Source organism: Oncorhynchus keta, chromosome 7 (genome assembly GCF_023373465.1).
Source record: "Oncorhynchus keta strain PuntledgeMale-10-30-2019 chromosome 7, Oket_V2, whole genome shotgun sequence".
Taxonomy (NCBI): domain Eukaryota; kingdom Metazoa; phylum Chordata; class Actinopteri; order Salmoniformes; family Salmonidae; genus Oncorhynchus; species Oncorhynchus keta.
Window position 1 is genome coordinate 29321731 of NC_068427.1, and position 26242 is coordinate 29347972.

The 26242-nt window shown below is 42.6% G+C and overlaps 1 protein-coding gene across 5 annotated transcripts in view; it reads left to right on the plus strand.

Annotated features, from left to right (window-relative positions):
• The window catches only part of LOC118386273 (TSC22 domain family protein 1-like), a 96581-nt gene extending 70807 nt beyond the window's left edge, over nucleotides 1–25774 (plus strand). The window contains exons 2-4 of one of the 5 annotated variants that reach the window (XR_004826178.2): nucleotides 13308–13366; nucleotides 22790–22841; nucleotides 24149–24170. Coding sequence is in view for 3 of the 5 variants with exons in the window: in XM_035773892.2 (XP_035629785.1) it covers nucleotides 22119–22243; nucleotides 22790–22841; nucleotides 24149–24424 (453 nt within the window). In the remaining 2 variants the exon portion in view is untranslated. Of the gene's footprint in view, nucleotides 1–6838; nucleotides 7108–13307; nucleotides 13367–21913; nucleotides 22244–22789; nucleotides 22842–24148 lie in introns of those variants that run through there. The other 4 variants (XR_004826177.2, XM_035773891.2, XM_035773892.2 and 1 more) reach the window with 4 other exon arrangements.
• Nucleotides 25775–26242: the final 468 nt, after the last annotated feature.

A 26242-nucleotide genomic window follows, 5' to 3' on the forward strand; every position in this document is an offset into this window, starting at 1 on the left:
TAGCACGTTGTGTTAGCTAATCCAAGTTGATAATTTTAAAAGGCTAATTAATCCTTAGAAAACCCTTTTGCAATTATGTTAGCACAGCTGAAAACTGTTGTGCTGATTTTAAAGAAGCAATAAAATCGTCCTTCTTTAGACTAGTTGAGTATCTGGAGCGTCAGCATTTGTAGGTTCGATTACATGCTCAAAATGGCCAGAAACAAAGACCTTTCTTCTGAAACATGACAGTTTATTCTTGTTCTGAGAAATGAGAACATCGAAGAGGTGACTCCGGGATGCTGGCCTTCTAGGCAGAGTTGCAAAGAAAAAGCCATATCTCAGACTGGCCAATAAAAATAAAAGATTCATAATAACACAGACACTGGACAGAGGAAATCTTAATAAAACAGACCAGCATCCCGGAGTTGCCTCTTCACTTTTGACGTTGAGACTGTTGTTTTACGGGTACTATTTAATGAAGCTGCCAGTTGAGGACTTGTGAGGTGTCTGTTTCTCAAGCGTGACACTCTAATGTACTTGTAGCTTGGTCGCAAATGGGTCTTCCAACTGGACAATGACCCCAAGCATACTTCAAAAGTTGTAGCAAAATGGCTTAAGGACAACAAAGTCAAGGTATTGGAGTGGCCATCACAAAGCCCTGGACTCAATCCTATAGAAAATGTGTGGGCAGAACTAAAGAAGTGTGTACGAGCAAGAGGGCATACAAACCTGACTCAGTTACACCAGCTCTGTCAGGAGGAATGGGCCAAAATTCACCCAACTTATTGTGGGAAGCTTGTGGAAGGCTCCCCAAAATGTTTGGCCCAAGTAAAAAAAATAAAAAAAATAATGGCAAGCCTACCAAATACTAATTGAGTGTATGTAAACTTCTGACCCACTTGGGAATATGACGAAATAAATAAAAGCTTAAATAAATCATTCTCTCTACTACATTTCACATTCTTAAAATAAAGTGGTGATCCTTACTGACCTAAGACTGGGAATGTTTACTCGGATTACATTTCAGGAATTGTGAAAAACTGAGTTTAAATGTATTAGGCTTGTATGTAAATGTATGTAAACTTCCGACTTCAACTGTAGATATTCCATTTTAAAAAATCTGCCGTTTCCAGCTACACAATAGTCATTTACAACATTAACAATGTATACACTGTATTTCTGATCAATTTGATGTTATTTTAATGGACTAAAAATTTGCTTTTATTTCAAAAACATTGACATTTCTAAGTGACCCCAAACTTTTGAACGGTAGTGTAAATCTGGTAGTTTAGTAAGTGTTGGGACAATAATGATTAAAATGGGGACATTCTAGTTGAAGGGGTTACAGATCAACACTAGAACCTTCTGTAAGGACTGGCCTCACTTCTCTGAAATATCAGACTTTGGACTTTACAGTCAGTGTACTTCACTATTCTGTCTTCTCTCTTGTGTATGTGAGTGTGGGGGGGGGGGGGGGGGCTGTGTGTTTTAGTGCAGTATTTATGCTCTGAAGCTGCTCTCTGTTACCAAGAGGCATTACTCTTGTTCAGTAGAACATGAGCTGCACAGCAGTACACAGCACATCACACAAACATGAACACACATGCATGAACACACCCATCTCATTTAACAGAGAAACATTCCTTATGCAGGAACACTATGTCCCCAATTTATAGGACATTTGACGTGTGTCTCTATTGCATTTCAGTGGATGTGGGTAAAGAAGTTGGCTGGTTTACACTACATAAACTGTACACGTCTGCCCTCCGATTAACCCTCTATTGGCAGTGTGTGTGAGAGAGTCTGTGTGTGGTGCATTGGTCTGTGTGAATCCTATCAGTTGATTACTGACAGTATATTGATGAGGACCTGTCCTATGTTACATCACTTACAAATACTGTTCTTTTTTGATGACATTTCAGCGTTTATATTCCAGGACATAAAAACTATTGATAGTGTACAGTATGTACTAGATGGTGGATTAGGATCTGTTATCTGGTAGTGTGAAGTCCTGGTCTGTTTGGAAACAATCAAACCACCCATCTGTCCCATCTGTGTTTGGGTATGTGGGGACAGTAAGAGTCCTAAAGATAAGTGTGTGCGTCTCCTGAGGTTAATAGTGTGAAAGGGCCAACCAATCCTATTTGATTAAGACTTTCACTCCGGGGGTCCATATAACGCACTATTACATGACTATGTGACTGACCCAAACGGCACCGTTGAGTGTACAGTATCATACATCCAGCTCAGCCCTCCCAGTTCACTCAACTGCTGGAGTGGAAGTAATGTTCTGGCTTGACTAGCCGTCTGGAGCTAGAACATCATGTTCCAAGCCAATGTACAGATCCCCCTCTCTTCCTTCTTTCGTTTTCCTCTATCCTCATTGCCCCCTCTTTCTCTCCCATCGCCCCAATTTGGACAGCTCTGCTATTGTCTCTGGGGATAAGCCCCAGTTCACACCGCAGTGACCGCACACACACACACACACTGGAGTGGTCCAGCCGTGTTGGTGGTTGCGTGTGGAGGGGAACATCAGTTGGTTCTAGGCTCCAGTAAAGGCTTCTAACATCACACCCCCCCCATGTGTCACTTCTCATCAACAGCCCAGTGACTCCACACAAAGACTGATGAGGGAGACTACTGTTACAGCCGCAGGCACGACTGACTCTGGCTCTCTTTCCCCCTCTTTCTCTCTCTCCCCCTCTCATTCCCTCTCCCTTTCTGTCCTCTCTCACTCTGTGTCTCTCTGCTTTCTCTGTATTCTCTCTGTCCTTTCTCTCTGTCCCCCTCTCATTCCCTCTCCCTTTCTGTCCCTCTCTCTCTCTCTCTCTCTCTCTCTCTCTCTCTCTCTCTCTCTCCTCTCTCCCCCTCTTTCTCTCTGGCCCCCTCTTTCTCTCTGTCCCCCTCTTTCTCTCTGTCCCCCTCTTTCTCTCTGGCCCCCTCATTCCCTCTCTCTCTATTCTCTCACTCTCTGTCCCCTCACTCTCTCTCTGCTTTCTCTGTATTCTGTCTTTTGCCCCTCTTTTCATGGTTCATGTAAGAATCTCTAGTCTTTCTACAGCTTTATCTTTGAGCGTATTCAAAATGTCTTTGGGCGGTGCATCGTGCCCCAGAATGTGTGGGAGTGTTTTGTGTGTGTTAGACCTGCTAATGCCTGGTTTCACTCCACATTAGTCATACCTGTAGCCTTTGTTTTTCTCGCACACATCTATGTAATGGCTGCTGTGTGGATCAGCACACGCTTTGTCAGACACCTCTCCTTGGGCTGAGAATTGCTAGGGACCTCACGATACAATATTGTCACGATGCTTATAGTTGAAGTTATAAGTTTACATACACTTAGGTTGGAGTCATTAACTCGTTTTTCAACCACTCCACAGATTATTTCACTTATAATTCACTGTATCACAATTCCAATGGGTCAGACGTTTACATACACTAAGTTTAAAGGCAGCTTGGAAAATTTCAGAAAATTATGTCATGGCTTTAGAAGTTTCTGATAGGCTAATTGACATAATTTGAGTCATTTGGAGGTGTACCTGTGGATGTATTTCAAGGCCTACCTTCAAACTCAGTGCCTCTTTGCTTGACATCATGGGAAAATCAAAAGAAATGAGTCAAGACCTCCACAAGTCTGGTTCATCCTTGGGAGCAATTTCCAAACGCCTGAAGGTACCACGTTCATCTGTACAAACAATAGTACGCAAGTATAAACACCATGGGACCATGCAGCCGTCACACCGCTCAGGAAGGAGACTTGTTCTGTCTCCTAGAGATGAACGTACTTTAGTGTGTGAAAAGTGCAAATCAATCCCAGAACAACATCAAAGGACCTTGTGAAGGAAACCGGTACAAAAGTATCTATATCCACAGTAAAACAAGTCCTATATCGACATAACCTGAAAGGCCACTCAGCAAGAAAGAAGCAACTGCTCCAAAACTGCCATAAAAACAAGACTACGGTTTGCAACTGCACATGGGGACAAAGATCATACTTTTTGGAGAAATGTCCTCTGGTCTGATGAAACAAAAATAGAACTGTTTGGCCATAATGACCATCGTTATGTGTGGAGGAAAAAGGAGGAGTCTTCCAAATGGACAATGAGCCAAAGCATACTTGGGGCAAAATGGCTTAAGGACAACAAAGTCAAGGTATTGGAGTGGCCATCACAAAGCCCCGACCTCAATCCCATAGAAAATTTGTGGGCAGAACTGAAAAAGGGTGTGCGAGCAAGGAGGCCTACAAACCTGACTCAGTTACACCAGCTCTGTCAGGAGGAATGGGACAAAATCCACCTAACTTATTTTGGGAAGCTTGTGGAAGTCTACCCAAAACTTTTGACCCAAGTTAAGCCATTTCAAGGCAATGCTACCAAATACTAATTGAGTGTATGTAAACTTCTGACCCACTGGGAATGTGATGAAATAAATAAAAGCTGAAATAAATAATTTCCTCCACTATTATTCTGACATTTCACATTATTCAAATAAAGTGGTGATCCTAACTGACCTAAGACAGGGAATTTTCACTCGGATTAAATGTCAGGAATTGTGAAAAACTGAGTTTAAATGTATTTGGCTAAGGTGTATGTAAACTTCTGACTTCAGCTGTAGGTGCCAATACAATATTTATTGCGTTTCTCTCGATTCCGTATGTATTGCAACTCGATATTGCGATTTGATGTTTCAAACATATTGTTCACTCGATGTCTGTTGCAGAGAGACGAGAGCATGAGAGAACGAGTTTTGATTAGTGAAGCAAATAAAAGTGCTGCAAACATGTTGGCTCAATATTTAAAAAGATGAAGTACATGATATAGGATGAAAAATACTGCCGTTTTTGTGCATGTACAGCCGAATAGCTTACGCTACCTAATCATCCCCATCTTACAATCAGCTCATTCATCGCCTCTCCCCTGTAACTATTCCCCTGGTCGTTGCTGTAATTGAGAATGTGTTCAGTCAACTTACCTGGTACAATAAGGGTTAAATCAATTTGAAAAAACCTACAGTAGCAAGTTCATTATTTGTATCTTTTTTTTTTAATAATCGATACTTGGAGTAAGATATCGATATATCATCCCAGAATAATATGACGATATGAAACTATCGATTTCTCCCCCCCATCACGACTATCCATTTATCCCTATCAGACCATACACCCACATAGCAGAGCACCTTTTGAGAACTCAGCTTAGTAAACCTGTACGTATCTTAGTAATGTTTGGGGATATTTGTTGAATGGTGGGCTGTAAAAGGCCATCTGAACCTTTTCATGAACTATTGGTTCCACCTGACCACATGTTACATATGGGAATTGCTATAAACTAGGAATGTAACATTTTACCAATTTGCATTGGTCCCCGGTTCAAATATTTAAGAGGTCTGTGGGAGCCCAATCCAAATTAAGCATGCATCGGTCAGAAAACACATTATTATATTAGGAATCGACCGTTTTTACTCATTCAGATTTTATTTAGGTTGTTCAGGTTCACAGTAAGAAAGTAGTTATGCTGTAAACAGTTTGTGTATTTGGTCATGTTTAAATGTACAGGGTAATTTCGTAAAGGACAGCTAAACTTTACAAACGTTCTAACCATTTGCTTTCGAGACCAGGGTAAAATCCAAAGGTGCATTTTATTTATTGACTAAATGCCATGCTAATTCCTAAATATAAATATTGACTTACTGTAATACTAGCTCAAACATTTTCAATCTGCAAAAATGACAAGTTATTCAGTGGGTGATGGCGAGACAGTAGTGGAAGGCCTGATTACCAACAATGATGAGACGGGGAGGTGAGAGCCCTGGCAGAAGGGTGCCAGGAAAATAACCTCTCCCTCAACATCAACAAAATGAAGAGGCTGATTGTGGACTACAGGTGATAGCAGAGAGAGCACACCCCATCCACATTGACGGGGCCGCAGTGGAGAGCGTCCGAGCTTCAGATGCCTCTGTGTGCACATCACTGACAACCTGAAATGGTGCCTTCATGCAACAGCGCCTCTTCAACCTCAGGAGGCTAAAGAAGTTCCGCTTGACCCCTAGGACCTTCATACATTTTTCCACCATTCAGAGCATCCTGTCAGGCTGTATCACCGCCTGATGCAACAATTGCACCGTCCGCAACTACCGCCCAACACATCGCACGGGAACAGGATCCATGTACTTCATACACATCTCTCTCTCTCCGCCTCTCTGAGATGGTGTAACGTGCTGAGGCGGTGTTTCTGCCCCAGTTGGACATCTGAACAATAGAAAGCCCACTCTGATTCAGGCCTCAGTGTATTTGAACAGGTAAATCCCTCTGCTTTGTCCTTGTCTGTGTTATTCCCCTAACCCAGGCTGCTGGCTGACTAAGTTTGCAGACGCGTGTGTGTGTTGTACTCTTTCTGTGTGTGCAGGCGTTAAGCCCCCCATTAGCCCACCCTGTTGATGAGAAGTGACAAGATAAGACCCGGCTCAAATACAGGGGCCGGACTCTGCCCTCCTGTCACCCTGCCTTTGGGGGTGGGCAGGGGTCTCCTAAACACAGAGGGGGTCCAACACCACCCTGGAGGAAGGGAGAGGGCAAGTGAGGAGAGGTGAATGTTTGCAGGACGGTGGTGTAGTGTGAGAATGGTAACCACCTCTCTTGTCTGTTGGAGGGTAGTAGACTCAGGGCTCACCAGGGAGGGGAGGAGAGAGGGAAAGGGGAGGATAGGAGGAGGAGAAGAAGTGCTCATCAGGGAAGAAGCTAATCTGTTTTGATGGTTTATGTAACACTAGGTCACATGACTGCACGCAGTACTGTGATGTCACAGGTGCCCTACTCTTGTTTTTGCTCAATCAGTCGCTAGTTGGCATGCATTGGAGAAGCACACAGAGGCTAAAGACATACATACACAGCCTTGGCTTGTCCCCACATCTCCACCAATGCTCTCCAGACTGGTGGAACTCAGAAGGAATATACAGTGATTTTAAGAGAGAGAAAGGGACCGAGGGACTAGAAAATAGGAATATATCTGATTCTATTGGAGGAGAGTTGACGGACAGCCCGATGAGAGAGCTGGTGGTCCGGGTGCAAAGCCGGGACGAGATGGCCATGAAGCTGTTATTCAGGGAACTGGAGCAACACCTCAAGAGGTAAACGAAAGACTCATACTGGAGCTAAACAATGCCTTACTGGAGCTAGTCTACTGTTGACAATACTTACCTACCAGTCTCTTTGTCTACCGTGTCTGCTAACAGCAGGGTTAGTCTCTTAATACTGTAACTGAAGAGGTATAGACTCTGTCTGTCTGCTCTAACTGTACAGGAGTCTGGAAACAAGCCAATGGAAGGAAGACACTAAGCTGCATTGTCTCTCTTGCTCTTGGCTTTGTCAGTCTAACCATTGGTTTAACGATTGGTATTACTGTTTTCATTTGAAACATGGATGATAATGAAATTTAATACAGTTGTGGAATTGGAATGTGCGCATGGCAGTATTTAAAAATTGACTGTATGATAATGTTATGGAAAAACTATGAATGGTACATAGTAAAGATATTATGTAGGGTAAGGGTTAATTGTTTCTTTTTTTTTATAAAACAAAATTAACTTAAGCAGGGCAGATATCTTATGCTTTTGTGTGTTGATAGTTGTGTGCCTGTTCAGTTGTTTTCATAGTTGCATGGTTTAGGGGACTGACGTTGTCACTATTTGTCAGTTGACAGTTTGATGGTTGCTAAGTTGGTGCCTGCTGGTTGCATGGCATTTGTCAGTATGTAGTTGTTGCATGCATGATGTAGGTGAGTGTATTGGATTGGGGCCAGATCAGATCCTTACTGTGTCTTCAGTAGGTCTTCTACCTAACCATGTACGATAGAGCAATATGGCACACAGTACATAGTCAAAATGAAGGTGAGCTCATCTTAGATATGTGTTTAACATCTACCATGCCACCATCACATTGAATGGACAAGAGAAGCAATATTGTCAGAATTGGTGTGCGAGTACATTAACTAATTTAGTAAGTTTGCCTTGTCTGAGACATTAACTGCTTATCATTTTTTTATTATGTATATTTTTTGGAGTTAAGGATAGGGTTTATTTTATATACAGTTTAAGTCTGAAGTTTACATACACCTTAGCCAAATACATTTAAACTCAGTTTTTCACAATTCCTGACATTTAATCCTAGTAGAAATTCTCTGTTGTAGGTCAGTTAGGATCACCACTTTATTTTAAGTATGTGAAATGTCAGAATAATAGTGGAGAGAATGATTTATTTCAGCTTTTATTTATTTCATCACATTCCCAGTGGGTCAGAAGTTTACATACACTCAATTAGTATTTGGTAGCATTGCCTTTAAATTGTTTAACTTGGGTCAAATGTTTTGGGTAGCCTTCCACAAGCTTCCCACAATAAGTTGGGTGAATTTTGGCCCATTCACCCTGGCAGAGCTGGAGTAACTGAGTCAGGTTTGTAGGCTTCCTTGCTTGCACATGCTTTTTCAGTTCTGCCCACAAATGTTCTATGGTGATTGAGATCAGGGCTTTGTGATGGCCACTCCAATACCTTGACTTTGTTGTCCTTAAGCCATTTTGCCACCACTTTGGAAGTATGCTTGGGCTCATTGTCCATTTGGAAGACCCATTTGCGACGAAGCTTTAACTTCCTGACTGATGTCTTGAGACATTGCTTAAATATATCCACATTATTTTCTTTCCTCATGGTGCCATCTATTTTGTGAAGTGAACCAGTCCCTCCTGTAGCAAAGCCCTGCCACCACTGTGCTTCACAGTTGGGATGGTGTTCTTCGGCTTGCAAGCCTCCCACTTTTTCCTCCAAACATAACGATGGTCATTATGGCCAAACAGTTCTATCAGACCAGAGGACATTTCTCCAGAAAGTACAATCTTTGTCCCCATGTGCAGTTGCAAACCGTAGTCTCGCTTTTTTATGGCGGTTTTGGAGCAGTGACTTCTTCCTTGCTGAGCGGCCTTTCAGGCTATGTTGATATAGGACTCATTTTACTGTGGATATAGATACTTTTGTACCTGTTTCTTCCAGCAACTTCGCAAGGTCATTTGCTGCTGTTCTGGGATTGATTTACACTTTTTGCACCAAAGTACATTCATCTCTAGGAGACAGAACGCTTCTCCTTCCTGAGCGGTATGACTGCTGTGTGGTCCGATGGTGTTTATACTTGCGTACTATTGTTTGTACAGATGAACGTGGTCCCTTCAGGCGTTTGGAAATCGCTCCCAGGGATGAACCAGACTTGTGGAGGTCTACAATATTTTTTTCTGAGGTCTTGGCTGAATTCTTTTGATTTTCCCATAATGTCAAGCAAAGAGGCACTGAGTTTGAAGGTAGGCCTTGAAATACATCCACAGGTACACCTCCAATTGACTGTAATGATGTAAATTAGCCTATCAGAAGCTTCTAAAGCCATGACAATTTCTGGAATTTTACAAGTTGTTTAAAGGCACAGTCAACTTAGTGTATGTAAACTTCTGACCCACTGGAATTGTGATACAGTGAAATTATCTGTTTGTAAAAAATTGTTGGAAAAATTACTTGTCATGCACAAAGTAGATGTCCTAACGGACTTTCCAAAACTATAGTTTAACAAGAAATGTGTGGAGTGGTTGAAAAACAAGTTTTAAGGACTCCAACCTAAGTGTATGTAAACTTCCGACTTCAACTCTATTTTTTACCTTTATTTAAGGATCTGGTATGGGAAGTCAGTTAAGAACAAATTCTTATTTACAGTGGCGACCTACCAGGGAACAGTGAGTTAATTGCCTTGTTCAGGGGCAGAACGACAGATTTTTACCTTGTCTGCTCAGGGATTTGATCCAGCAACCTTTCCGGCCCAACACTCTAACCACTAGGCTGCCTGCTGCCCCAGGTAGAAAAAAAGCACTTCTGTGATTGGAAAATGCTGTTGACCAGGTAGTCACCGCCGATCTCCGTTATATGTTGCTTGTCATTGGCTAGGGACCTACAGGTCAGTGACACTGAGAGGGAACAGAACATTGGTTAATCACAGCTTCCTGGAAGCCTGTCCTAGTATGGCCCTAGTGCTTTATGAATGGAGCCCAGTATAGCTCAGGGCTAAGTAGCTTTGGTCGCTGTTTGTGTGTGGACTGAGGTCAGGCTGAGCACTTCCAGGTATATATTTGAGTCTGTGTAATAGGTTAAAGCCACCTCCAGTCAAAGAGGACAGGAAGAGAGAACAGCGCACTGAGCCTCTTACTGAGCTGTAGGGCCTCAGTGGGAACAGTGCTGCTGTAATTAGGATCACTGTTGGATGGACTCAGTACAGTACTGAGGACCTCAGGCTAACCACAAGCCAAGTTCTGCAGAACTAGATAAGGTTTTGTGAATTGTGTGTAAAGATGGACGCCTTTCCTATGACTGAAGAGGGCACGACAAAATCTATTCCCCCTCAGGAGACTGAAAAGATTTGGCATGGGTCTTCTGATCCTCAAAAGGTTTTCGTTGCACCAGCGAGAGCATCCTGACGGGTTGCATCACTGTCTGGTATGGCAACTGCTCGGCCTACGACCGCAAGGCACTACAGAGGGTAGTGCGAACGGCCCTGTACCATACCGTGGCCAAGCTTCCTGCCATCCAGGACCTCTATACCAGGCAGTGTCAGAGGAAGGCCCTAAAAATTGTCAGACTCCAGCCACCCTAGTCATAGACTGTTCTCTCTGCTAACGCACGGCAAGCGATACCGGAGCGCCAAGTCTAGGGCCAAGAGGCTTCTAAACAGCTTCTACCCCCAAGCCATAAGACCCCTGAACATCTAGCCAAATGGCTACCCAGACTATTTGCATTGCCCCCCCCCACGCTGCTGCTCCTCTGTTATTACCTATACATAGTCACTTTAATAGCAACAAAAAGTAACATCCTCTCACTGTCAACTGTGTTTATTTTCAGCAAACTTAATGTGTAAATATTTCTATAAACATAATATTCAACACCTGAGACATAAACTGAACAAGTTCCACAGAAATGTGACTAACAGGAATTGAATAATGTGTCCCTGAACAAAGTGGGGGTCAAAATCAAAAGTAACAGTCAGTATCTGGTTAAGCTGCATTAAGTACTGCAGTGCATCTCCTCCTCATGGACTGCACCAGATTTGCCAGTTCTTGCTGTGAGATGTTACCCCACTCTTACACCAAGGCACCTGCAAGTTTCTGGACATTTCTAGGGGGAATGGCCCTAGCCCTCACCCTCCGATCCAACAGGTCCCCGATGTGCTCAATGGGATTGGTCTTGGCTCTTTGCTGGCCATGGCAGAACACTGACATTCCTGTCTTGCAGGAAATCACGCACAGAACGAGCAGTAAATTATCTGAAGGAACCTTTCAGGTTTTCGTGCAAGAAAAAGAACAAACAACAATACTATCAGAGAAAGCTTTGAGGCATTGTCATGCTGGAGGGTCATGTCAGGATGATCCTGCAGGAAGGGTACCACATGAAGGAAGAGGATGTCTTCCCTGTAATGCACAGCGTTGAGATTGCCTGCAATGACAACAAGCTCAGTCCGATGATGCTTTGACACACTGCCCCAGACAATGACGGACCCTCCACCTCCAAATCGATCCCGCTCCAGAGTACGGTGTAACGCTCATTCCTTCGATGATAATCCGACCATCACCCCTAGTGTGACAAAACCGTGACTCATCAGTGAACAGCACTTTTTGCCAGTCCTGTCTGGTCCAGCGACTGTGGGTTTGTGCCCATAGGTGACGTTGTTACCGGTGATGTCTTGTGAGGACCTGCCTTACAACAGGCCTACAAGCCTTCAGTCTAGCCTCTCTCAACCTATTGCGGACAGTCTGAGCACTGATGGAGGGATTGTGCGTTCCTGGTGTAACTCAGGCAGTTGTTGTTGCCATCCTGTACCTGTCCCCCAGGTATAATGTTTGGATGTACCGATCCTGTGCAGGTGTTGTTACATGTGGTCTGCCACTGCGAGGACGATTAGCTGTCTGTGCTGTCTCCCTGTAGCGCTGTCTTAGGCGTATCACAGTACTGACATTTCAATTTATTGCCCTGGCCACATCTGCAGTACTCATGCCTCCTTGCAGCATTCCTAAGGCACGTTCACGCAGATGAGCAGGGACCCTGGGCATCTGTCTTTTGGTGTTTTTCAGAGTCAGTTGAAAGGCTTCTTTAGTGTCCTAAGTTTTCATAACTGTGACCTTAATTGCCTACCGTCTGTAAGCTGTTAGTGTCTTAACGACCGTTCCACAGGTGCATGTTCATGAATTGTTTATGGTTCATTGAACAAGCATGGAAAACCGTGTTTAAACCCTTTACAATGAAGATCTGTGAAGTTATTTTGGTTTTTACAAATGATCTTTGAAAGACAGGGTCCTGAAAAAGGGACGTCTCTTTTATTGCTGAGTTTATTACCTCAATTACCTCGACACTGGTGCCCCCACACATCAACCCTGTACTATTACCCACTGTATATAGCCCCGCTATTGTTATATTACTGCTCCTCTTTAAATATTTGTTTTTAGGTATTTTCTTAAAACTGCGTTGTTGGTTTAAGGGCTTGTAAAGTAAGCATTTCACTGTAATTCGGCACATGTGACATAAAATGTGATGTGATAGATCTGTGAATAACTGGATGAAATGGTGGCCTTACTATGTAGTAGCCTATTTTGTACATTTAATATTGGATCTTAGTGCAGTCAAAAACTTGATTGTCCTGTGTTCTTTATATATGTTTCCACACTGGCGTTGAAATAATACTGTTAAAATGATAATGTACTATGGTGGGATGGAGTTTTGGCCAGGGTTAATTAGTTAATAATAGACCAAATAACAAAGAGCGTTCCAAAGCTAGTTTTCACTATTCTCCTCCAGACCACTCCCAGAAAGTACTAGTAACATTATTGCTTAAAAGTTGCTCTTTGCTAAGAAGCTATTTTTGTTTTCAATTAGTATGGTAAAAAAAGAAAATCACAGTAAGGTACTTAATTATTACCTTGAAATGATTTGATATTGAGATCAAAATTGCTGTATTTGACCTTTTAATATCCTGTGATGATATTACACCACCTCCTGTGACAAAACCGTATGGTTTCATAGGAAAGACAACGGCTCAGGTGTGTTTACACTTGAGCCGTTGTCTTTCCTATGAAACCATACTACCCTACATTCTATTCTCTGTGTGCAAGGCTCTGGCTCTAGTGTGCCTGTAACTCTGTGTCTCTGGTATTAATCGCTACACCCTGCTGAAAGGATTGACCATTCTTCAACAGCAGCCTCCTCCCTCTTTCCCTCCCTGAACCCCACTTTTCCTCTCTCCCTCCTTTCCTCCTAGGTAGGGTGTGAAAAAGAGGGCACGCATAAATCACCCCAGCTCAGCCTATACACAGTGAGGTCAGATTTCTTGTGTGTGGAATGTAAAATGTGGGTTGGGTTGAGGTGTGAATGGAATCTGTTTGAGAAGTGTTATGGCTGCATGTAGGGGTAATGTGTGTTTTTGAGGCACAGTTGAAGTCGGAAGTTTACATACACCTTAGACAAAAACATGTAAACTCAGTTTTCACAATTCCTGACATTTAATCCTAGTAAAAATTCCCTGTCTTAGGTCAGTTAGGATCACCACTTTATTTTAAGAATGTGAAATGTCAGAATAATAGTGATTTATTTCAGCTTTTATTTCTTTCATCACATTCCCAGTGGGTCAGAAGTTGACATACACTCAATTAGTATTTGGTAGCATTGCCTTTAAATTGTTTAGCTTGTGTCAAACGTTTCGGTTAGCCTTCCGCAAGCTTCCCACAGTAAGTTAGGTGAATTTTGGCCCATTCCTCCTGACAGAGCTGGTGTAACTGAGTCAGTGTGCTCGCACACACTTTTTCAGTTCTGCCCACAAATGTTCTATAGGATTGAGGTCAGGGCTTTGTTATGGCCACTTCAATACCTTGACTTTGTTGTCCTTAAGCCAATTTTCCACAGCTTTGGAAGTATGCTTGGGGTCATTGTCCATTTGGAAGACCCATTTGCGACCAGGCTTTAACTTCCTGACTGATGTCTTGAGATGTTGCTTCAATATATCCACATAATTTTCCTCCCTCATGAAGCCATCTATTTTGTGAAGTGCACCAGTCCCTAGATACTTTTGTACCTGATTCCTCCAGCAACTTCACATGGTTTGCTGTTGTTCTGGGATTGAGTTGCACTTTTTGCACCAAAGTACGTTCATCTCTAGGAGACAGAACACGTCTACTTCCTGAGAGGTGTGACGGCTGCGTGGTCCCATGGTGTTTATACTTGAGTACTATTGTTTGTACAGATGAACGTGGTACCTTCAGGCGTTTGGAAATAGCTCCCAATGATGAACCAGACTTGTGGAGGTCTACAAAAGAAATTCTGAGGTCTTTGCTGATGTCTTTTGATTTTCCCATGATGTCAAGCAAAGAGACACTGAGTTTGAAGGTAGGCCTTGAAATACATCCACAGGTACACCTCCATTTGACTGAAATTATGTAAATTAGCCTATCAGAAGCTTCTAAAGCCATGACATAATTTTCTGGAATTTTCCAAGCTGTTTAAAGGCACAGTTAACTTAGTGTATGTAAACTTCTGACCCACTGGAATTGTGATACAGTGAATTATAAGTGAAATAATCTGTAAACAATTGTTGGAAAAATGACTTAATTATTCTTCCCCCCGAGTAGTGTTAAGATGGCAACACTCAAGCCTTGAAGTCCTTGTCTGCTGCACATATGTAGGCCAGCCATAATGCTCATCCACATCATTGTCGTGTTATAGTTTGGTTTGCATTCAAATGAATATAGAAACTAGGATTTCTACACTACCGTTGTATGGTTCACTCAATCATTTTTTCAGTCAAAACTTTTAGCCAAAGAACAGAAGCTTTTTCTTTGACTAACTCCAGGCTATTTTACTGACAGTTACTGTAGATGGATTACCACAAATGTCATATTTAAAGACAACCTTTAGGCCTTTACTGTAACTTCTGTAATGAGCAAGGCATGTCCATGTGTATTCTGTACATCCTAGTACTGAAGTTATATAACAAGAAAAAGTATATTTATTTGACTTGCACTCAGTGGCCAGTTTGAGGTACACCCATCTAAATCAAATCAAATCCAATCAAAGTTTTATTTGTCACATACACATGGTTAGCAGATGTTAATGCGAGTGTAGTGAAATGCTTGTGCTTCTAGTTCCGACAATGCAGTAATAACCAACAAGTAATCTAACTAACAATTCCAAAACTACTGTCTTATACACACAAGTGTAGGGGGATAAAGAATATGTACATAAAGATATATGAATGAGTGATGGTACAGAGCGGCATAGGCAAGATACAGTAGATGGTATCGAGTACAGTATATACATATGAGATGAGTATGTAAACAAAGTGGCATAGTTGAAGTGGTTAGTTATACATCTATTACATAAAGATGCAGTAGATGATATAGAGTACAGTATATACGTATACATATGAGATGAATAATGTAGGGTATGTAAACATTATATTAGGTAGCATTGTTTAAAGTAGCTAGTGATATATTTTACATTTCCCATCAATTCCCATTTTTAAAGTGGCTGGAGTTGAGTCAGTGTCAGTGTGTTGGCAGCAGCCACTCAATGTTAGTGGTGGCTGTTTAACAGTCTGATGGCCTTGAGATAGAAGCTGTTTTTCAGTCTCTCGGTCCCAGCTTTGATGCACCTGTACTGACCTCGCCTTCTGGATGATATCGGGGTGAACAGGCAGTGGCTCGGGTGGTTGTTGTCCTTGATGATCTTTATGGCCTTCCTGTAACATCGGGTGGTGTAGGTGTCCTGGAGGGCAGGTAGTTTGTCCCCGGTGATGCGTTGTGCAGACCTCACTACCCTCTGGAGAGCCTTACGGTTGTGGGCGGAGCAGTTGCCGTACCAGGCAGTGATACAGCCCGCCAGGATGCTCTCGATTGTGCATCTGTAGAAGTTTGTGAGTGCTTTTGATGACAAGCCAAATTTCTTCAGCCACCTGAGGTTGAAGAGGCGCTGCTGCGCCTTCTTCACGATGCTGTCTGTGTGGGTGGACCAATTCAGTTTGTCTGATGTGTATGCCGAGGAACTTAAAACTTACTACCCTCTCCACTACTGTTCCATCGATGTGGATAGGGAGGTGTTCCCTCTGCTGTTTCCTGAAGTACACAATCATCTCCTTAGTTTTGTTGACGTTGAGTGTGAGGTTATTTTCCTGACACCACACTCCGAGGGCCCTCACCTCCTCCCTGTAGGCCGTCTCGTCGTTGTTGGTAATCAAGCCTACCACTGTTGTGTCGTCCGCAAACTTGATGATTGAGTTGGAGGCGTGCGTGGCCACGCAGTCGTGGGTGAACAGGGAGTACAGGAGAGGTCTCAGAACGCACCCTTGTGGGGCCCCAGTGTTGAGGATCAGTGGGGTGGAGATGTTATTGCCTACCCTCACCACCTGGGGGCGGCCCGTCAGGAAGTCCAGTACCCAGTTGCACAGGGCGGGGTCGAGACCCAGCTTGATGACGAGCTTGGAGGGTACTATGGTGTTAAATGCCGAGCTGTAGTCGATGAACAGCATTCTCACATAGGTATTCCTCTTGTCCAGATGGGTTAGGGCAGTGTGGTTGAGATTGCATCGTCTGTGGACCTATTTGGGCGGTAAGCAAATTGGAGTGGGTCTAGGGTGTCAGGTAGGGTGGAGGTGATATGGTCCTTGACTAGTCTCTCAAAGCACTTCATGATGACGGAAGTGAGTGCTACGGGGCGGTAGTCGTTTAGCTCAGTTACCTTAGCTTTTTGGGAACAGGAACAATGGTGGCCCTCTTGAAGCATGTGGGAACAGCAGACGGATAGGGATTGATTGAATATGTCCGTAAACACACCAGCCAGCTGGTCTGCGCATGCTCTGAGGGCGCGACTGGGGATGCCGTCTGGGCCTGCAGCCTTGCGAGGGTTAACACGTTTAAATGTTTTACTCACCTCTGCCGCAGTGAAGGAGAGGCCGCATGTTTTGGTTGCGGGCCGTGTCAGTGGCACTGTATTGTCCTCAATGTGAGCAAAAACGTTATTTAGTCTGCATGGGAGCAAGACATCCTGGTCCATGACGGGGCTGGTTTTCTTTTTGTAATCCGTGATTGACTGTAGACCCTGCCACATACCTCTTGTGTCTGAGCCGTTGAATTGAGATTCTACTTTGTCTCTATACTGATGCTTAGCTTGTTTGATATCCTTGCGGAGGGAATAGCTACACTGTTTGTATTCGGTCATATTTCCGGTCACCTTGCCCTGATTAAAAGCAGTGGTTCGCGCTTTCAGTTTCACACGAATGCTGCCATCAATCCACGGTTTCTGGTTTGGGAATGTTTTAATCGTTGCTATGGGAACACATCTTCAACGCACGTTCTAATGAACTCGCACACCGAATCAGCGTATTCGTCAATGTTGTTATCTGACGCAATACGAAACATATCCCAGGACCACAGGACCAGCGTTGGACAGACCTCAGCGTGGGAGCTTCTTGTTTTAGTTTCTGTCTGTAGGCAGGGATCAACAAAATGGAGTCGTGGTCAGCTTTTCCGAAAGGAGAGCGAGGCAGGGCCTTATATGCGTTGCGGAAGTTAGAATAGCAATGATCCAAGGTTTTGCCAGCCCTGGTTGCGCAATCGATATGCTGATACAATTGCTAGTACCAGGTCGAACCCACCTTTTCCTCCAACACAGCCTGAATTCTTCGGGGCATGGAAATGTTGCTCAATTGGTATGCGCCTAACGTGCGCCAGGAAAACATTCCCCATGCCACTGCCACCAGCCTGTACCATTGACACCTGGCCGGATGGGGCCATTGAATCATACTGCTTACGTCAAATCCCGACGCAACAAGAACCGGGATTCATCGGACCAGGCAATGTTTTTCCACTCAATTGTCCAGTGTTGATGATCACGTGCCCACTGGAGCAGCTTCTTCTTGTTTTTAGCTGATAGGAGTTGAACCCAGTGTGGTTGTCTGCCGCAATAGCCCATCCATGACAAAGACTGACGAGTTGTGTTTCCTGAGATATCGTTTGTAATATTTGTGTTGTGGAGTAATGACCATGCAGGAGACGGGAAGTCTGCTTTCTTTCCATCTTTGATTTCATTTGTAGCCAGCCAATGCTCAAAACGCTCCAAATAGGAATCAAAATGCTCTTTTGTAGCCTCAAACTCTGGTACTCGACCAATGGTTGCCATTTTCACAGTTAATTGTTCAGTTTCCTTATTCCTTGTATTCCTTAATTTTCATCTAATTATTCACTTCAGAAGTTTCTGCAATTACTTCATTCACTGCAGTCATTTGTAATAATGTACAGACCGTGTTATACGTTCATTCTTCCTTTTTTTTTTCTTGCCAATATTTCTCCACTGAGAAATAATCGCCTAATTTCAATGGGTTCAATGAGACAGTTTTTGTTTATTTAACCACCAGAGGGCAGTGTCGCTATTCTGGACTCCGATAGTCTTGCTACTTGGCAGCTCCTGAATACTGTACTAGCAGTGCTAGCAGTGGTTAGCCTTCTATACTGGCGAAAGAAAATTAAAAATAACTGACGAATTACATAATTATTTTGAGTTCCATTACTCATGCAACATTCTTCCCTTCAAGCAATGTCCGTTTATGTAGTTTAATCACCTCGTCGCCACTAATATTTGTGTTGTGGAGAAATGACCAGGCAGGAGACGGGAGTACAGTTAGTTTTCGTCAAAAACCCCTCGTGCTCTACAGTTCGCGGCACCCCAGTGCGCATGTGCATTTCCTATTAGGTGTAGTAACGTAACACTGCCGTAATGCATTACTGCTTAGTAACACCACAGTAACTAATATAAACAGATGTAGATCCCAGATACTACACCGTTCTGCACACTACTGTTGTACTGTGCCGTTATTTGCCTGTTTGTGGCTTGCACGATTCTTGCCATTCTCCTTCGACCTCTCATCAACTTGCTGTTTTTGCCCACAGGACTGCCGCTGACGGGATGTTTTTTGTTTGTCAATCCGAGACACTGTTGTGCGTGAAAATCCCAGGAGACCGGTTGTTTCTGAGAGATGCTGGATTCGGCCCGCCTGGCACCAACAATCATAAAAAGCTCAAAGTTGCTTAAGTCACTCGTTTTGCCCATTCTAACGTTCAATCGAACAATAACTGAATTGCATCAATGCCTGTCGGCCTTCTTTATATAGCAAGCCACATCCACGTGACTCACTGTAGGTAGGAGAGAACCATTTTTGTGAACGGGGTGGTGTACCTAATAAACTGGCCACTGAGTGTATATTTCTATCTGTAGTTTGCTGTCGTTAAGAATCCACTGTATCAGCAGCACTGAACAGATATTATCCTATGATGGCTGATGTGTGATGAGTTTTCTCTGGCGTAAAATGAAGTAATAAGGCACAAGCGGCAATGCTGTATCATCAATACAATCACAGGTAAATGATGTTATTCAGCCCAACGTGATAGCCTTATTGCTTTTATAGAACTGTTACCCAACATATTCAATTACAATGAATTGCATATTTTCATCAATGTTAATTTGATAAGTAAATTAGCTAATAACGTTTAATTCCTTCATCAGAAGATATAGTACAGACATAAATCTGGTCCTTAGTTCTTCTTGGTCATGTTGCGTCAGATGCGACCCAGTCGGTAATTATTTTTGCGTAGTTGGTGTGCAAAAAGACTGGTCGTCCGTTCTAAACAAAATGGTATGCAGGCTGGATATCGTTCTTGTCACTTGCTCGCTAGCCAGCCAAATTCCGCTAAACTCGGTCACGTCAAAAATTGAACCTGGGATGTCGGTATACACTAGCTGCATTTCCGGTTCCGTTTTTTTTCTTTTGGCATTTATTTGGATATGTCCCGTGATAATGACGATGTGTAATTTCCATTGGCTCAGAAAAAGTTGTCTGGCACCATTCACTCTATGTATGGTACTACAGAGATCTAAATTCAAAAGTGAAACATTGTTTCCCGAGGTCGGACAGGCAGATAGCGTGTCTTATATTAACCCCGCTATACTAAACTAAATGCTAGGCTGGAAGCAAGGGGAAATAATGTGGAAGTTGAGATAAATACAAGAGATGATTCAGACAGCAACATTAACATGATATTCTTATGGAGGCACAGTGATATATATATATATATATATGCCATTTAGCAGACGCTTTTATCCAAAGCGACTTACAGTCATGTGTGCATAATTTTCAGATGGAACTGTTAGCAGGGATAGGTGTGTCTGATGGCCATGGCTTGAAATGCTGCTTGTCCAATCAGGATCCAAACAACCAGTTGTAGTATGGCTACCACCAGTTGCTTGCTACACTGGGGTGTTTTTTTGCCCCATACAATAAAAAGTGCTTGGAGCATCTGAACAAGTGCTATTTAAAACCAACCCCTTAACTTCAGACTGAAAATATCTAAAGACTAGCTATAGCTTGGCGTCAGGGAGAAGCCACAGGCACTAGCCTATAACATAGTTTCTGAGTCTGTAAATACGAGGAAGTGAGCAAAGAAACAGAAATTTGATTTAAAACTGAAACATGTTCTATCGGCTCCATTTGTAGAATTGCATGAAATGTTTTAATTTAAAAATTTTCTCTCAACTGTATGGCAAAATGTGTAGAATTGCAAGTAATGTGCTTTAAAACTGAAAACATGAATCTCTGCTCCATAGAGAAATGTTCTGTAAAATTCAGCCACCCCCCTGCCACACCTGCCACCTAAGCCCCTTTTTGTACCATAAAAACCCTGTGGTGAATTGTACATGGCTAATTTATCGAATGATGTGATTGACGATTAGGTGACCGCTTTGGATCAACTTTGCTAGTTCTGGAATACAGAAAATAAGTGTACAGACTCGGGCTGCTCAATGAGATGTTTGGAAAACACTGGTTCAGTTTCTAAGTTTTTCTAGCATGGTCTTTTCCAGAACATTTATAAAATGATCCACTATCCATCTTGCCAGTCAAGTCACTTATCCACTTCTTAGTGTTTTTCTCACAGTCAATAGATCTTTTGTGAGGCTACATTGTTTTTGTTTGGAGACTGACGCACGACATGTCTTCTCCTAATTTCTGAAGCACTAAAAAATGTAGCACATGCGTCTCTGGCTTGTCTCAGTAATTTGAGGCATGATGGATGGAGGGCTTCCTTCACGTGAATTGGGTTAGTGTCTGACTCATCTATAGTCTCTGGCAATCCTGTGTCCCAGGCACACATACACAACTTGTTGTTATTGGGTATTTTCTTAATTGTTGGAGTAAACCCTGTCTGTCACTGGAGTGTTATCCTTTTCATACATTTTAACTCTGCATTGTTGGGAAAGGGCTCATGAGTAACCATTTTACAGTAAAGTCTACACCTGTTGTATTCAGCGTTATGTGACAATTTGATTTGATCCTTGTCTTGTGTGGGACTCTTGTTCTCATAGTAACCGCCAGGGGGTGGTATGTTAACATTGAAGTGTTTTGTTTTTGCACCTGCAAGGGTCTTGAAAGGTTATTTTCTACTATATGTGAATGCATTCTGTAGATTTTGTTTATCGGTTTAGTCATTTTGGTTGTTGTAAATGCACAAAATACATCCGTTAATGTTCACCTTTCTCGTGTTGTGGCTGCCAGTCATTCATGGTATTCAGCCAATTGTTGGTAGCATAATTCTCGACAAGTAAACAACCCTTTGTGTCTTGGAGGGACTGTTGTGTTCCTCCTCATCTCATCCGGTTTTTCCCAGTTTCGGCGGGTGAGGGCGCATCTCTGAATAATTTATGATAATGTCTCGGCTGAGCCTCAGGTAGGGGCGTTCCTACATAGATTATGCTAATATCAGTATCTCTCCACCAATGGGGAGCATCGGAGCCCTGTTTTTCTTAGATAAATTATGCAAATGTCCCAGGCTGCAGATTTTCTGCTGCGATGAACTGACCTTGGATATTCTTTGTGGTGCAGCGGAAGATGCACAGGCTCCCCGGGATAGGATGGTTTTCTGACGGTACACAAAGTGCCTAATACCGCCTCTCCGAACCACGGAAGTAGAGAATGCGATACACGATAATCGTCGAGTTTTCCGTTGGTTAAAGCTTAGTTTATCTGTGATATAGCATGAATACTCCGTGCTATACAACAGTGGCGATGGATCTCGGTGTTTGCCAGTTAAGGAATTTTTCTATTTCGTTTTTATCTTCGTTGCTGAGCGCGGATAGTTCGCCTGTCAGGCTCGACAATAGGTGAATATACATACCTATGACTTGCTGCAAGGAGGATGCTTAGTGTGGGCAGTTTATATAGTCTGTATGCTGAAAGAAACCTTCGTTTATACACGGAGTCAATCTATTATAGAGGACTGTATCATTGAAATACAAGTATAGCCTAATGATACTGCCATTTTTTTATTGGGTTCAGTAAGAGAAAATGTGACTGTCGTCATGATGCATTACTGGGTTGGCTTCGCTTACTGTTGGCTCGGGAGATGCTGTTCCTTAAATGTGTACACCACCCATGGTTAATTTTTACATGGATGACAATGAAATAACATATTCTTATTATTTGGGAGGAATATTGTCTATGGTCATTTCAGTACACCCAGAACATTTTGCTCCAGAATGGTCTTTAGCGGAAGTGGTCACCTGTATAAGGATATTTATACTGTATTCCACTGTGTATTGAAATAGCTGGTATTAGATCTGCAACATCGACAGTATGCCTACCTTTTAAGCATTAATTCTTACCGATGCAGTGTGTGTGTTAAGACATTTTTCTTCTCATTCTTTCAGTTCGTCAGGAGCCAGTGTGGTGGCCATAGACAACAAAATCGAACAGGCTATGGTAAGTTGATATATTATATTAACTCACCTTTCTTGTCTGCTATACTACATAAATCACATGCATATATAACGTATGTCGAAGAACACATGCGGAGAAAGATCAGTTCAGAAGAAAACGTTGCACCAGTCAGTTTAATGAATGGATTACATAACCACGTAACCGAGCAGAACTGGGAAGTCACGCAAAATACAGACGTATTGCTGGTTATCTTTGCAAAATGCCTACTACTGCAGTTGAAACATGTCGCTCTTGATTTCCTCGTTTCTTTGTAACCACTTTTTTTGGCGCTGTTACATAGATGATGGCTCGTGAATACCTTGATGCTCTGGCAACTATGTAGCAGCATATGGTGTTATGTGCCTTGACGTCAGTCTAATACGTCGTTTGCCAAAGTGTATCTATGGGGGCATTAACGTTAGCCAGGTATCATCATTGAAAGTCGTATCAATATGACGTGCACTTCTACCATCCAGTTTACCGTGGTAGCACAATCGCTTTATTTAAATGTGTGTAATCTGTAGTAAGGATTCAGTTTCGATTTCTACCTGAAGCTACCATTTATTTGAATATTTGAATTCGTTGACACAGGGAGATGAGCGTGCGTGCAGACTTTTATTTTCAGTTCCTCATGGTTCTAGTATTTTATTGTCCCTAGATCCCCGCCTGCTGAGGACGCTCTCTCTCTCACGCCATCCCGTGCTTGGCTTGCCGTTGTTGCTAGGCAAACAAAGTCTGACGCCTGGGTATAAATATCGCGTGCTCCGATTGGCTAAAGCCTATATGTGGGCCGGCCATTTTGTGTGTTTGGTGACGTTGCGTCCTGGTTTCAGAGGAAGGGGAGGGTTAGACCCTAGGACTATTTGTTTTATAATCTACATAATCTTTCTTTTGATTTTCACCACATGTTCAACAGATTGTGTTAACATCAGACTCACTTCTTATATTAAAACAGACCACAGAAGCTAGCTACAATAATACACAATATATGTTGTATTACATAGTAATTCTCATAGAAAGGCCAGCAGTAATGCTATGCTTACATTTTATCATCATATCAAGAGTATGATATATGTTTAAGGTCATTTGAAAAACACAACACAAACTTATTATATATATATATTTTGTAATTATGGTCACATTATGCATTTCATTAATGGGTAGCTTCAGGAATCAAATCAAACCCACAACCCTGGTGTTATAAAGTGCCATTCCCTATCAACTGAGCCATACAGCCTTTGTATTTTTTTTGTATGTGTAATTATTGCCATGTTAAACTCAGTGTTTTCTGTTCCGCTCTGTGCCTTTAGGACCTGGTGAAGAGCCACCTGATGTACGCAGTGAGGGAGGAAGTGGAGGTTCTGAAGGAGCAGATCAAGGAGCTGATTGAGAGGAACTCGCAGCTTGAGCAGGAGAACAGCCTTCTAAAGACCCTGGCCAGCCCAGAGCAGATGGCTCAATTCCAGGCTCAGACCCAGGCGGGCTCCCCTCCCACCTCCACACAGCCATCGACCCAGACCCAGGCACCAGCCTTACCCCCAACCCAACTGCAGCCAACCTCACACAACTCTGGACCCTCCGCATAGCATCACCGCCTACCCCGGGAGAGGGGTGGATGAAGCAACCAACCAGGGTCTGACTGGCTGTCCTCAGACATATTCTGTTCTAACACTGCAGAACAACCAGGCCTCCACTGCAGGAGGCTACGCTGTTAAGACAAGAATTTGCACATATTTAACTCTGGGAGCGGCGGCGGGTGGTGTCGTCGTTTCAAGGCGCTTTAAAACACACTCAAAGACAATCTGCCAATGAGAGGAGAAAAGGAGGCTGTTATAGGAGAATGAACATTGCCCAAAAATACATGGAAGAAAAAATTAACAAAACAAAAAAGTTAACATGACTCAAAGAATCACTGTGCCTGTATCAATGGATTTCAGGTGATGTCGACTTCAGTGGTGACAATGGAGGGAGGGAGATAGTGATGGGAGTCACCATGCTTCGCTGAATCCTAGTAATGTAAATAAATGCAGCTGTTCTCTTTTTTTCTGCGCGATACAGAGAGGGACAGGCGGAGAATAGAGCATCTCTCATTGTGACAATTTCAATAATCTGTGAGGATCTATCATTGTGTAATAGTCCCCATCTGGCATGGGGCGAGAGGAGGTCTAGAGGGAGAACACGACACTTCCATAGACGTCATCATTTTAACTGTGAGGTTGAAGGGAGTTGTAGCCTACATTTGCTTATTAGAGGAAAGATGGTGATCATGATGGTCTTTCCCTGTATTTAAGTTTGAGCCCTTCAGCCTTGCACTCTGTTATCTTGGTGGATTCTCTATTCATGAAATTAAGCTGAGGGGTTAAGATGTTAGGCTAAGCTGCATTTTCAAAGATGAGTTGATGGCCTTTCCACATGATGTATATCTCTGTATATTTAGTGTAAGTACTGTGTGATATAAGGAGAGAAGACCAGATGCTATGTAGGTGAAGTACAAATGAAGAGGGAGCTAGTAATGGGCTTGGCCTGAAGATTTGTGAAGTCTCTTTTATAATGCTGTAATTCAGGAGTATGGCGAGCTGTGGTGGTTATTTAACAGACAGATGACTGTATCCACTATTCATATCCTGGGTTACAACATTAACGGTTACTGTAAACCATTGTTCACTTGAAATTATTTGAAGTATTGCACCCCTCGTGAATTTTTCATTTGTTTTCATTTTTTGACTGAAGTACTTCCTGATCAACTCTTTAACTTAACAAACACCGTACTCTGAATATCATAAAGAAAAACAAATCGATTTTTTGCATTCTATGTATAAGTTGTACACTCATGTTCTGTGCATGTTTCCTCAAACCAGATGAGGTATTGTAAACATACATAAAATAATTACAGTTGCACTTCACAACTTTCAATAAAAATGTTAAAGGAATCAGAATCCACTTGTTCATGTCTCTTCTTGCGATTCATGCTTCTATAGTTAAATAGATAAGCTTAATTTACAGATGTAGTTTAAATCATTTTGAATCCGTAGGATATTTTTTGTCAGAGTCTGTCTCGTGAGATTTGCGAGAGGATAGAAATATTTTTGTCACGAAATGAAAGGTGGCATAACAGTTTTTTGTGAGTTGATTTTATTCCTGCCCACAGCTTGCAGCACCCAAGTAATCAATTAGGAGCGCAGCCGATGGTAATGCCCATCGTCAATTTGGTTGGACATTCGATATCCCTATGGGTCTAGGTTAGGAACCAGCAGTAAATGACAATTTACAATATTTTAAAAGCTCAATATCTCCAAATTTCAATGACCTTAAAAACATCAAACCAACTATAAATTGTAGAAATTCTTATCCAAATATTGAAAGTGTTTAATGAAACAACTAAAAGATGTGCAACATGAAAATAT